A 12,989-nucleotide genomic window follows, 5' to 3' on the forward strand; every position below is an offset into this window, starting at 1 on the left:
CCTCCATGACATAATGAGAGTGCAGAGAAAAAACACAGCTGGAGATAAATATCAGGTACTTTATTCTTGGTAGCACTAGTCTTGGCCATCCCAATGTACACAGAGACACATTTTTAAAAATAAATATCTGCTGGATCTTTCACAGAAAGTAATTAGCATCTCTGAACTCCTACAAAAATGCAGAATTATAGCCTACTAATGTCATCAGTTGATTAAATCTCAGATTCACACTGAAGAAGTCCTCTACTTAATTCAAATCTGCCTGTGCAATGAGGACATGTAGTGAAGCATTTCCAGAAATTGTTCAAGAACTGCAGAGTATCAATACATTAAATATAAAAGCTTTCATATATTTAATCACAGCGCAAATAAGGAACTCTACAAAGAGATAAGTCAGTAGTCACTTTATTGTGGAAATTAAATATTGCAGGTTTAGTATCAGTTGCAAAAAGACCCCCAACAGCTTATGTCTGCCTTCTTGCTCTCTCACAATGAATTAAATACAATACAAACGCAAAATCTGTAGTACTCAAAAAAAGGAAAGGTTACCAACCTACACTTAAAATCAAGTTGAATGTTAAGAGTCTTGGTAAATGAGTGGCTACAACATTTAACAGCATTCTGAACATAAAGTATGGCCTGCTCTGACCACTGGTCCCAACCTCCAAAATTGCATCTCTGCCGTCTAATTAAAAATGTTAATAGAAAACTAGAGAAAAAAATGGTTACCTAAACGGTTAATTTGGTGAGAAATTGGCCTGACTTCAGGTGTGCTAGGTCATTAACTGGCGTACAAAGAACTTAACGTGAGGCCCTGCAAAGTAGGGAGCAGGTAGATACAATCTAGTCCAGACAGAGCCTCCCAGTTTGATTCCACCTGGTTTCCCAGAGTTGTAACTACACTGGCAGTTGGCTTACAAGAACCATCTAGCAATACCAAAAGCAGCCCTTCCCTATGTGTGCAGAGTATGCAAGAACTTTTTAATACGGTGAAGCATTACATGCTACTTATCCTGGTGTGAAGTCCTCGCAGAGACAAAGGAACAACCTGAAGGGACTCCTGGGATCTCTACTGGCTACTTTCCGCACATTTGGTGTGTTGTATAGAATTTTACCCACCAAAAAAGGCTGCTTTGTTCAACATTTTGTAGCTTGGGCTGACATGAGTCAGCTTGCATCCTTTTGGCACAGATGTTGGGATGGTGGGCTACTTGTTTGTCATAAAGGGTCCTTACTTTTAACTTGGCTCTCCGGTACGCAACAGTTTGCTCCAGTGGAAGCAATATTTAAGTTAGGGCAGTGCTCCCTCCTTTGGAATTTACCCTTTGTCAATTGATGACAGGTAGATGGATGGAGAAGAAATGAACGTTTACCCCAAACCTCCAATTTCTGCCCCAAGTGGTCAGAAATCGGGTCAGTCTGGTGACAGATCTTCTGCAAAGCCAATAGTTTTCTTGCCATAGATCTGGGGAAGGTTTTGGGATGTCAGAGAAATACCTCTTTCTACCTATTAATGAATTTTTGTTCTGAATGATACAAGCATTGTTAAATGGGTGCCTCATAAACCAAGACTTTAGATATTGGGGGGCGGGAGGAGAGCAGATTCTAGACATACAGAGACTTTTTGACACCTACATAAACAAAGCAAGAGGTAGGGAAAGAGTAAAACAATGCAACAACTTCAGTTGTTCAACTGCACAATAATATAGAATATCGTTTAAAAAAAATAAATCTATTTCCTTACCACCACTACTTGCTCTTAAAAATTACTATGCATAAGGCAAGCACACAGTGCTGTAATCTGCATTCAAGATGAGAAGGTGCAGCACAACAGTCTTTGTGGCCCACCACCACCATGGCTTTCTGGCTTAAATAGGACAAAAAAATCAAGAGCGCCTGTGTAAGGAGGCATCAGTCACAAAAGAAACCATGGCCTTCAAAATGCCATAGGCTTCACTTTCTCCAGTGTTTTACTTCCACATGCTTGCCCTAAATCCCATGCTGCAGGAACCAGGTTTTTCAGATGTCTTCAGGCAAAGCAGATATTCCCCTAATTATTGGTACTCTGTTGCCTTTTACAGTCACGCCTCCAGGAACGCTATTTCCCTTGTTCAGAAAACTGCCCAACAGTTGCAAGGATGAAACCTTCTTCTGTAGTTCGTAACTGGCTACAAAACCTTCACTCAAGAGCTACATCCAAATCAAAGTGTTTGAAAAAGGGGATTCTTATTCAGTCGTAAATTATGGAAGGAGTGGCTTTACGCTGGTGTTGGACAGAATGGTGCTGTAGAGCCAAGTAAAATGTCAGGACTACTTGGTGTGGTTTCAAAATTCATACAACACAATTCCTCATCTGAAAAAATGAAGGTTATCGCCACACAGGAGTTCACGGGTGGTCACCTCAATTAGGACACTGATTTCAACAGTCCTTGAAGAGGCTGATAACATCCTCAAGACAAGCTGACACTTTTACAGCAGCAGAAAAATACACATTCTGTGATAGAGTACCCTTAGTCTTTAATTGGAGGCCTATGGACTGGAGAAAATACAGCTGCCCAAGCCTGTCGGAAGAGCTGGACCAGTTTGTAAATGAATGGCAGTGATGTGGGAGAAGCTGCAGGACAAAACAAAAAGCAAAAAAGCTTTTCATTATGAAAGGTAAAACTAAGACACACTAAACAAATTAAGAAAGCACTAATCCCAACTAGAGTTAACCAAAATCTAGTTGTCTTATTTCCTTCTGTTCGGTTCAGTACTTGAGCCTTCACTCAGGGCACTGCTCCCATCCCTAGCCAGCCTTCTCCAGTATTTCCCAATGGACTACCTGCAGAATAGCTCTGGAGCACCAGCCACCCAGCAGGAGGAGAAAGACCCAACTCTTCCACTCCCCAGCTGCTACCTCTACATCGTGGGATCAGCTCATTCTTCAGCGACAGCAGCAGCCATCACTCATGGAACTCCACCATAAGCAGATCACATGCAAGACTACGTTGCTGCCCTGGGCAACTCTGCTCTCCTGCCAGGACAGCCTGCCAGGCAATCACTCTTCCAGGAAACACTCACCTTGCAGCACCTCAAGTTGACTGAGGCAGAGGCTGAGTCTAGAACTCAGACCAAACCTTTTAATAAAAGCAACTATTTTCATCTCTGTAATCATAATGGAATTTAAAAAATTGGAAATCTTAATACTGTACCTGGGTCTAATCTCACCACCACCAGGTACAGCAGAAAAGTGGCCAAGAGCATCTTTTTGTAAGGGAGTAAGTAGAAGTGGCTTGACATGGACCTCAGTGCTCTACGTAGCAATTTCAACAAGGTCAAGAGCTTTTGGGACAGAGCACCTAGAATACAAGAAGAGAAAGACTGCTAGGGCAAAGTTAAGTTAAAAAAAAGTAATCACACAGGTACAGATAATAAGAAACTAAGATACTGAAGTAACACTGTTCTTAGTTTGACTGCACAAGAGTTGGGTTATTGCTGTTTTTTCTATAATAGGGACCAGAGACACAGTACAATTTTGCAATACAATTCATTATACCTTTTTTTTTTTAGGCATCTACTTTAGTCTAACATGATCTTATGCCACAGTAGTGCCAGCTTCTCTCCTGGGAGATAACATCAAGTGATTTACAGTTCTGGAGGAGAAGTAGTACTTAAAATGCCAGACATGCATTATTCTATATAGGCTCAAGTGTAAATGGAAACAAAGAGAGCAGAGACAGAGCCAACAAAATGCACCCTCAAAGGATTGCTGGGTAGTTTTTGTTTCCCTTTTGTACCTTTTTAAAAAAAAATTATTCTTAAGTGCTTTTGAACCTGTAAATTCTCATCTCTTGACATCAGCAGAGACTAAACGTGCTTTGTAATTGTGAAGAAACAGATGACTAAGTCTTACATTTCCTTTTGTGGCACACAACAGGACTTCCTCATGGCTGGTTTGTCATGACAATATTCTTAATACATAGTTAATACTTGCTACCCTTAGTAAGGGACTAACTTGAAATAGAATTATAACCAAGGACCACAAACACGAGGGAAAGCCTACCCAAAACGGTTTCTGCTGCTGCATCTGGCTGCTCTTCAGCAGCTGAGTGCATCTCTTCCCGTTGAGTCCACTGACATCGGCTTTCACCAATGGTCCCCAAAAATGCTAACTGCTGCTCGCTGTCAAAAACATCACAGCCACGTACAAGCTCTTCTGCCCTCTCAAACCGGCCAAGAGGGAGCAACACATGCAACAGATAGAGCTCCAGCAATGAACCGTACTCGGGGAGGCTCTTATTGCTTTGGTCTCTCAGCCAGCTGCTCCCGACCTCCAGCATCACCTGCGGCTCTCTCACTTTGCTGTATAACAGGATACTGAAATACAAGACAGAAATATTAGAGAACACTGACTCTTTGTAAAAGCTGAGATCACTGATGATTACTTGTGGGTTACTACCCACAAGCAGCTATCATGAAGGCACGTATCAGGGTCCACACAGAGAAACTGCCAAGGTGGAAAATAGGTGATACTGATGTTACCTTCTCACCATCACCCCTTTTGTACTTTCTCACTGTGACGCAACCCGCTGGCCTGCAGGGCACACTCCCGCACACACAGGTCAAGTACAGGCCTGTCCCAGGTTCTGCTTTCATCCTCACATCGCACAAGATGAAAATATCACACAATATTCAAGTCTGTCCTGCTATTAAACCTAAATAACGCAAGCCCTGGGTATCCACGGGCAGAAACTCACCACAGCTCCAGAACTTTTGGAGGCAGATGCTCAGGGACGTGGTAATACTGTAGGACCCAAGACAGAACTTCTCTCCACCGGTTCATCTCAGCCAGCGCCTGAATCCCCACAACACAAAGGGAGCATTTCACTTCTGCAGTGCTGGTAAGGAAGAGACACTTCAATAACCACTTTTACAACCACCTTTTTCCAAGCCCAGGTACTCTGCAGTTCTCCAACAGCCGCTTCCCCTCCTTTCCCCTCTCCCCACCCCCGAAAAAAGGGCAAATTCAACCCCCCGAGAAGATGGCCCGAGTCTGTATCTCTAGGAGGAAGATGCCAGGGAGGCTCCTTGGCACTCCTCGCTTCCCTCAAGAGAGCCCTTCATAGGAAAAAGGGAAATACAGACAGGCCTTTACCAAAGAGCAGCCAAAGCCAAGGTTTTAAATGGTTACCAACTCAGCTTTTTAGCAGCAAGCGCCACCCTCCATTAACTTCAGTAATTAAGAAAAAGACAAAACCACAGCGAGGACCATGGCTGTGACAGCAAGGACCGTGGTTGTGGCATTGTCCATTCCTACAGATAACGTTTATATTGGAATCGAAGAGGTTTCCAGCCCCTCGCCGAAAACAAACAAACAAGCCCCGCTTTATTAAACCCCCAAATCCCTCTATTAAACACAAAAAGCCACAGAGAGGGCAGACACGGCCTGGAGGCAGGAGCCAGCCTGAGGCTTCCTCCCTCCATCACCCTGTCCCCGCTCGCACCTCTCGGGGCTGGAGCTGGAGCCGGTGCCGGGGCCCAGGCTGTCGCAGCCGGCCTCACACCTCTCCACGGCGGCGGCGAAATCCCGGTGCAGCACCAGCAGGTCCGCCGCCTCCTCCAGCAGCGAGGCCGCCTGGGCCGACACCGGAGGCCAAGCCAGCGGCTCGCTCCTCATGGCGGCGGCGGCGGCGGGAGGGCTACCGGGAGGGCTGCTGCCTCCCTCCCCACGCCCCACCGACCACCGACCGCCGACCGCCCGGCTCCGGCTCCAGCGCCGCCACCCCGGGGATGGACCGGCTCCACTCCGATCGGGCTGGCGGCGGCAGTCACGGAGCTCGGCCCCGGAAGGCGCTAAGGGAGCCCTCCCCGCCCGCCGCCACCGCCTCCCGGCAGCGGAAGGGGCGCCCCAGCCGCCATCTTCTCCCCGCCCCGCGGGCCGGCGGGACATGTAGTTTAGTGGTGGCGTAAGGGAGCGAGGGATCGAGGCTGCTGGAGCGGAGACTCCTCGGTGTGCTGCCTTGCCCGGGCGGGGGGATCACGGCGCCGTTCCGGGGGGTGTCGCTGCCAAAAGCCTCTTCGGTTTCTCATTGGTGCGGCCGCGCAGGCCCCGTCAGCAGGAGGGCCAGAGCCCCGCCGCTGCCGTTCCCCGCCGCGGCCGCCGGGCGTCAGCCCAGTCCCGAGCGTGTCCCTGCCCGAGCAACCGGCCCCGGAGAAGGCCGCCCCCGAGGCGGGCAGCACGGCCGCGGCTTCCCTCAGCGCTCCTTGGGGCGGCGGGTCTCGGGTCATGGGTTCCTTCCTCTCCTGGCCTCCTCTGGTTCCGCGGCCTCATCCTCAGTCACCCCCTGCCTGGGCTTTTATAGAATCACAGGATGTATTGGGTTGGAAGGGACCTTAAAGATCATCTTGTCCCGACCCCCCTGCCCTGGGCAGGGACACCTCCCACCAGACCAGGTTGCTCCAAGCCCCATCCAGCCTGGCCTTGAACCCCTCCAGGGATGGGGCAGCCACAGCTTCTCTGGGCAACCTGTTCCAGTGCCTCACCACCCTCACAGGAAAGAATTTCTTCCTAATACCTCATCTAAATCTACCCTCTTTCAGTTGAAAACCATTACCCCTCATCCTGTCACTCCACTCCCTGATAAAGAGTCCCTCCCCATCTCTCCTGTAGCTCCTTTAGGTACTGGAAGGGGCTATAAGGTCTCCCCAGAGCCTTATCTTCTCCCGAAGAATTGGCACTTCTGTAGAACTGGCACATTTTTGGGCATGCCTGCAATTTTCAGGGGAGTCCCTCCCCATCTCTCCTGTAGCCCCTTTAGATACTGGAAGGCTGCTATAAGGTCTCCATGGAGCTTTCCCTTCTCCAGACTGAACAACCCCAACTCTCTCAGCCTGTCTTCATCAGAGGGGTGCTCCATCCCTCTGATCATCTTCGTGGCCCTGCACATCTAAGCATGTTATGCTGTTAAAGGAATCAGAGTTTGGACGTAATAACAGCGTCTCCATCAGTAGCCTGCAGGCAATGATTCACATTCTTCTTTAGTTGTTATTTAAAAACAATAGGGTGCCTTGGTTACAAGGTAATTATGGCAGTCAGTGCAAATGCTCTTCAAAAATGAATCTCTACAGGAGGGGCGGGACTTATTTCTTTTGTAACGCTGACCCTTACTACGATTATTTAACTAAAAAAACCAATACAATGTGCTGATGCAGAACATGTTAAAAAGTGCAACCCATCTTTTAAAGGGGAGTTTCTATGCCATTTCAGTGCTGAAAGCAGGGAAGAAAGTGTGGAGATTATGATTACTGTGTTCAGTTCTGGGCCCCTTACTACAGGAAGGACATTGAGGTGCTGGAGCACGTCCAGAGGAGAGCCACCAAGCTGGTGAGGGGTCTGGAGAACAAGTCACACGAGGAGAGGCTGAGGGAACTGGGCATGTTTAGTTTGGAGAAGAGGAGGCTGAGGGGGGGAGACCTCATTGCCCTCTCTAACTCCCTGAAAGGAGGGTGTAGAGGTGGGTGTTGGACTCTTCTCCCAAGGGAATAATGACAGGAGCAGAGGAAATGGTCTGAAGGTGGGGCAGGGGATGGTTAGATTAGATATTAGGAAGAATGACGTTCCTGAGAGAGTGGTCAGGCACTGGAACAGCCTGCGCAGGGGGGTGGTGGAGTCACCATCCCTGGAGGTATTTAAGAAAAGTGTAGACATGGCACTTCAGGGCATGCTCTAGTGTCTGAGATTGTTGGTTTGTGGTTTGTTTGTGTGGGTTTCTTGGTTTTGTTTGTTTTTTTCTTGTGGTTGGACTCTATGATCTCAAAGGTCCCTTCCAACCATGAGGATTCTGTGATTAAAAACCTGGTCATAACTCTTTTTACAGGTGGCTGTTTCCAGAAGGCAGGACCACACACCAGCCCCTCAGGGTAGCTGGGGGAGCACTCTGCAGCAGCAGCTTTCATGCAGCTGCACATCTGAGGGGGTGGCAGGCTGTGCCCTCAACTGGGGGAGAAGTTCCTGGAGGATTCAGGCTGATTAAGGCCAAAAGACAGCACAGAAACCTTGTACAAAGATACAAAGAAAGGGCCCAGTGGCTAAGCAGAGGCAGAGGTAAAGGCGTTTCGGACTTCTGTTTCTGTTCCTCGGTGCTTGCAACTTGGAAAACAACATTCCTTTTTGGGAACTACAAGTCCCAAAGTGCACTGTGGGAAGAACATGCCTCGTACCAGCTAGTGCCCAGCACAAATTCCCAAATATGGATAAGGAATCAATTTTGAAAAAGACTCACGCCGGCTGGATACTGCCCACTGAGACGCAGAAAAGGAGGAAGACAGCACAAAAACAAGGTGAGTTTGCGATTTGCAGAGGTGTAATTCATTAATTTATTTCACGGGGAGCAGCCGAGGATATTCTGTCCCGTAGAAGGGGAGCGGAGCGTTGCGCTGGGGATGTTGGATTTGGCTGCTGCGGCAACGGAGGCGACTTTTAAAACAAGAGGGGACTGTTGTTTCAGGTGGGGAAGTGAGCAGCGGGAGCAGCTGCTGCCGAGTGAGTCAGATCCTGTTTCCTTGCAGATGCTCCTTGTTAAATAAAGGCCCATGGAAGGACATTGCGAGGCGCAGCGCTGGTGCGGTGATGGCAGAGGCAGGGAAGGGTCAGGGAGAGGGAGGAGTTGCTCCGAGCAGGAGATGTGTACGAGTCGCAGTGTGGTTGTTTCAGAAGCCAAGGTGGAACAAGCCGCCTTGTAGTAACAATAATTATAGATGAAATTAATTTCTCTTGTATGGTATGGTATCATGTTTTTGTACTTCACCCCTCTTCCTAGAGGGGACAGTGTGGTGCCTTGAAGGCTAAACCTCTTGCAACTCTCTGACCTGCAAATAACAGTAACTGGGTAATAGGATTGTTTCACTTCAGGCCAGGAGCAATTATGGATTTTATTGGCAATTTATTAACAAGCAAAATGAAATCATTCCAAAACGGAATCATCTTAGTGGAGATGAGAGATGCTCTTTCTCCAGACTCGGGCATGCGTGAAGCCTCGGAGGCCGACTTGGCCACGGGCAACATGGGCTCCTGCCTCTGTTTCTCTCCCCAGCAGTCGGGCATATTCCTTGTGCAGCCCAGATGCAGCGCCTGGACTCTTCTTCTGCTGGGTGACGTCAAGCACAGCTGGTCAGCCTGATCCGTCAGCCCAGCACCCTCCTCCTACTATGTAGGGTCATGGAGCAGCACAGCCGGCACAGCACGGCACAGGGCTGCGAACGTAGGAGGTGCAGCCCAGCCCTGGAGAGGAGCCTGGGGCCGTCTGGGCTGGTGAACCAAACTGTCACAGTTTGCCACACACGTGGCCAAATAAGAATGACGCTGGTTTTCCATCTCTCCTTAAATGCGAACAGCTTAAGCTGTTTTTAAAACTGAAAGAATCACTCTCGTACATGAATTAGCGTAAGGCGCAGAGCTGTACCACCACACAAATGCTGTGTTTGCCTCCTGGGTAACCATTTCTAGTAACTGGAAAAGCTGAAGTCAAGCAAACTTCCTGCTGGTGACAGGTAGTAAGAGGAAGCACCACAACAGATTTTGTGTCCTGGGTAGGATGTTGATGCCGAGCTCCCCGCCTTTCATCTGAAATCAAGGAAATTTTTTTGCTGCTCTCATCCTGATTTTTGTATAGGAAAAGTGAGTTTCAGAGGGGCCTTCTTTGCGCCTGCATCAGCTGTGGATTCACAGATTCCCCTCCTCCCTCTCCTGCCAGGCAGTTCAAGGAGAGTTTAGAGTTACAGGCACCTGTAACAAGGCCTCCTGAGGTAAATCGCCTCAAGTAATAATCCAGATCTGACTAGCACACGGTCACAGGGCCAGAGAGCTGGCAATCAGTCTTTTCTGTGGTCTCTTCTGTGTCAGTAGGCTGTTAATAGGAGATTAGCAGCATTAGGGAGACTTTGAGCTAGAAACAGTGAGGCCCTGCGATTTGATTTGAAGAGAAAGAAACCCTCTTACACCCCTATAAAAACAAACAGAAGAGCTGCAAATTATAAATAGCCTTACAAACACAACTGAGGAAAGGCTGGTTTCTAGGAAAGATGCGGAGTTTTGTAGCGCATCGTAGCTTATCAGCGACTCTTGAATGAAGCTATGAGGTCCATGGACACCGCAGGTCCCAACGGGCAGGGCTTTTGTTTGGGTTTGCCTAGACCACGACGTGCCACAATCTGTGATTTGCTCGTCATTTCCACCAGCAGCACATCCCTATCCAACAGGAAGGCAGCCGGCCGCAGATCCCTTCGGTTCCTCCAGCTCCAGGGCTCCCCTGTCTCCTGGGTTGGGTGAAGGAGAACGCTTTCTGGCTGTGAGTTGAACAGATGGCCGACGGCGATGCTCCACTTTCTTACCTCACCCAGCACGGTGGCACAGAATCAAACCTATTTTGTGGTTTCAAAAATAGAACTAAGAAGAGGCGACGCGCCTGATTTTGAGACCACCTGCTGATGTCCCTAGTTACTGTACTTAAAAGCAGTTGCCTCTTATTTTGGCCGCATGAAAACCCACATAAACAACAGGCAAAGACAGTAGAAGGCAGAAAAGGCAACCACAGAGGTAGTCACCCCCCCCCCCCCAACTGGGGGTATCACAGAAGTGTGACCAAATCCCTGTTTTAGCCTTCATCACAGATGCACAAACACTGTGTAAGGTGTAAACGCTGGAAATTGGGAAACTGGAAACACGGAGCTGTTTTCACAACTTGTTGAAACTTGACTTTTGCTCAGATAATGGCAAAAGCCTTCCAAAAAAACAAAGGGTGATTTTAAATTCATTAAGCCTCTTTCTTTGCTCCCTATAAAACGAAATAGCAGCCTTGGCAGGGGAGCAGACAAAGAATAACAGCTGTTACTTTGGATTTCATTGTTACTGTTATAATAGTAATAATTAGTGCTGGGTGGGGCATTTCATAGCTTTAAGGTGACCAATTTGGTTAAAGGCCTCGGGTGTCTTCTTTTCTGCAACCAGTTATTATCTGTGAGAAAATACCGAGGCCTGTCATCACTGTAGGTCAATCAAATCCCGTTTGCTTAGCACCGCGCCTCTTTGCTCACTGATTTAGGGTTGCAAGCCCTTCTAAAAGTTAATACCTCTTCTCAGAGCCCCACCTGCCAAAATGAGTTGTCATCCATTAGTCTCTGCCTTTCCTCTTTTTCAAAAGCCAACGTGCTCTCATGGTTGGGAGGAGCGCTCGGCAGCACAAATCCTGAAAGTGTTTGTACCAAAAGGCACATGAGGCGATTTGAGAAAAAATGTTTTCTTCTCATTTTTAACCTTTAAGCTTCCTAACTTCTCGGTACTTCTTTATTTCAATGTTTGTCACATACCTATCCCTCATTTTGAACGCACATTTACTGCAGTCTTTCTTCTGTTAATTATCGCCACAAACGGGCGGTGCGTGTTCTGCATCTTGAACTGGAAATCACAGAAAACGTTATGAAGTTAATGAACTCTTTTGCGTCTCGGGCTGCTGGTCCTGGCTCTTGTTGTGATGTTCACAAAAGCTGTGATGAGCCAGCAGTGACGCAGAGTTGCGTGGTGGCCGTTTTGCTTGCAGACTTGATACAGTAATTAAGAAACTATTGCTATTATCATTATTATTAATAATAATAATAATTTACCTCTGATCTTATTTATGTAGTCAATGAAAGTCCGGCATGTCTCTTTCAGGGAGGACTTCTCCCCTCCTTTTGAAGACCTGTGTGCTCAGGGGCTTATTGGTTTGAGAGCTGTGCTTATACCTTGTCTAAAATTGACATTTCCAGCAGTGTATTGGCCCGTTTCTCCGAGGAGCCGATGTTCTCTTTCCCTCTGTTCCTCCCTTACTTGTTGCTCCTTCTCATCTTTCTCGGCAATACCAGATGCAGACAAGGGTAGGATTAAGTGTCTAATTAGTTTACGTAGCCTTAGACATACATGTTTATTTCTTGGCACTGGGGGAAGGGCAGCCCGTGAAGAATCTAACCCTTGTCTCTCGACGAGGTTTTCAGCTTTGAGAGCAGCCTGAGCCCGGGCAGGCTGAACAGGCAAGCCAAAATTTTCTAGACACATTTTCCTTCCAAATGCCTGTTCACGGAGGAAGTTGAAAACCCAGTCTCTATGACCAAATCTGAAATAATTTCTCATTTAGGGTTAGATCCAAACTGTTTATTTCCAAAAAATGACTCAGTGTAGACAGCCTGAAAGAACTTGCTTGAAACATTACAGAAAAGCTAATAAACTGTAATTAATGTCTTTTGGAACTCTACTGTATATTGGGCAAGTTGTGTTTTAAATATTTTTTGGTTTATCAAAGTGGGCTTTAAGCGGTAGCTCTCCTGTCTCCCGTGGCATTCCTCCTTCAGATGTAGCTGGGGGAATTCAGCACAGCATTCCCAAAGTCCCTTAGTGTCATGCCAGATCAACACGGGCTTGTCTGGAGAGCGGCAACGCAACGGCTTGGTTAGTTGGGTTAGTTGCTGCAAAGTCAGCGGCTGCTTTTAAACCACCACTGAGGAGGGCTTGGAGCAAGGTGGCTTGCTGGCTTTGCACTACAGTGCTTGTGAGATCTTTTCCAGAATCTCCTGACGATGACCCGGCAGTGGGGCTGAAGGTGTTTGTGGAGCAGAAGGAGCAGGTTGTGGGGCCAAGGGTGATCCCAGGGCAGGCAGCAGCGGTATCCTCCCTGCCCGGGGTGCAGTCGCACCCAGAGGAGCTGAGCAGGGTGGGCAGCGTTGGGCACCGATAACAGGTTTCACCGACCATGCCAGACAAGGTGAGGTGAGTAATCAGGTTCAGGGTCCATCCTGGCAGTCCAGTCAGGAGCAGCAGGAAGCAGGACAACACCACAGGTCCAATGTCCACCCAGGAGACAGAGAAAAGGCCACAGACTTGCACAGCCACAGCGTAGCTCAAGGCAGGCCTGGGTGCCAAGCAGGGGGCTGAAAAGGAGCCCCCTCCTCCCCAGGACCACTGGGCAGGAGGTGCAGGG

The 12,989-nt window shown here is 48.1% G+C and overlaps 1 protein-coding gene across 1 annotated transcript; it reads right to left on the minus strand.

Moving 5' to 3' along the window:
- Positions 1-45: 45 nt before the first annotated feature.
- Positions 46-5,958, minus strand: PEX26 (peroxisomal biogenesis factor 26). The gene is made up of 5 exons (XM_014937525.1): positions 5,487-5,958; positions 4,740-4,880; positions 4,046-4,359; positions 3,195-3,341; positions 46-2,614 (listed from the first exon to the last, which is right to left on the minus strand). Exons 1-5 carry the CDS (start codon positions 5,930-5,932, stop codon positions 2,511-2,513), a joined length of 1,152 nt encoding a protein of 383 aa, XP_014793011.1. The 5' UTR covers positions 5,933-5,958; the 3' UTR covers positions 46-2,510.
- Between the last annotated feature and the right edge of the window lie 7,031 nt (positions 5,959-12,989).

The sequence above is a fragment of the Calidris pugnax genome, unplaced genomic scaffold (genome assembly GCF_001431845.1).
Source record: "Calidris pugnax isolate Ruff unplaced genomic scaffold, ASM143184v1 scaffold1, whole genome shotgun sequence".
In the NCBI taxonomy this organism is placed as follows: domain Eukaryota; kingdom Metazoa; phylum Chordata; class Aves; order Charadriiformes; family Scolopacidae; genus Calidris; species Calidris pugnax.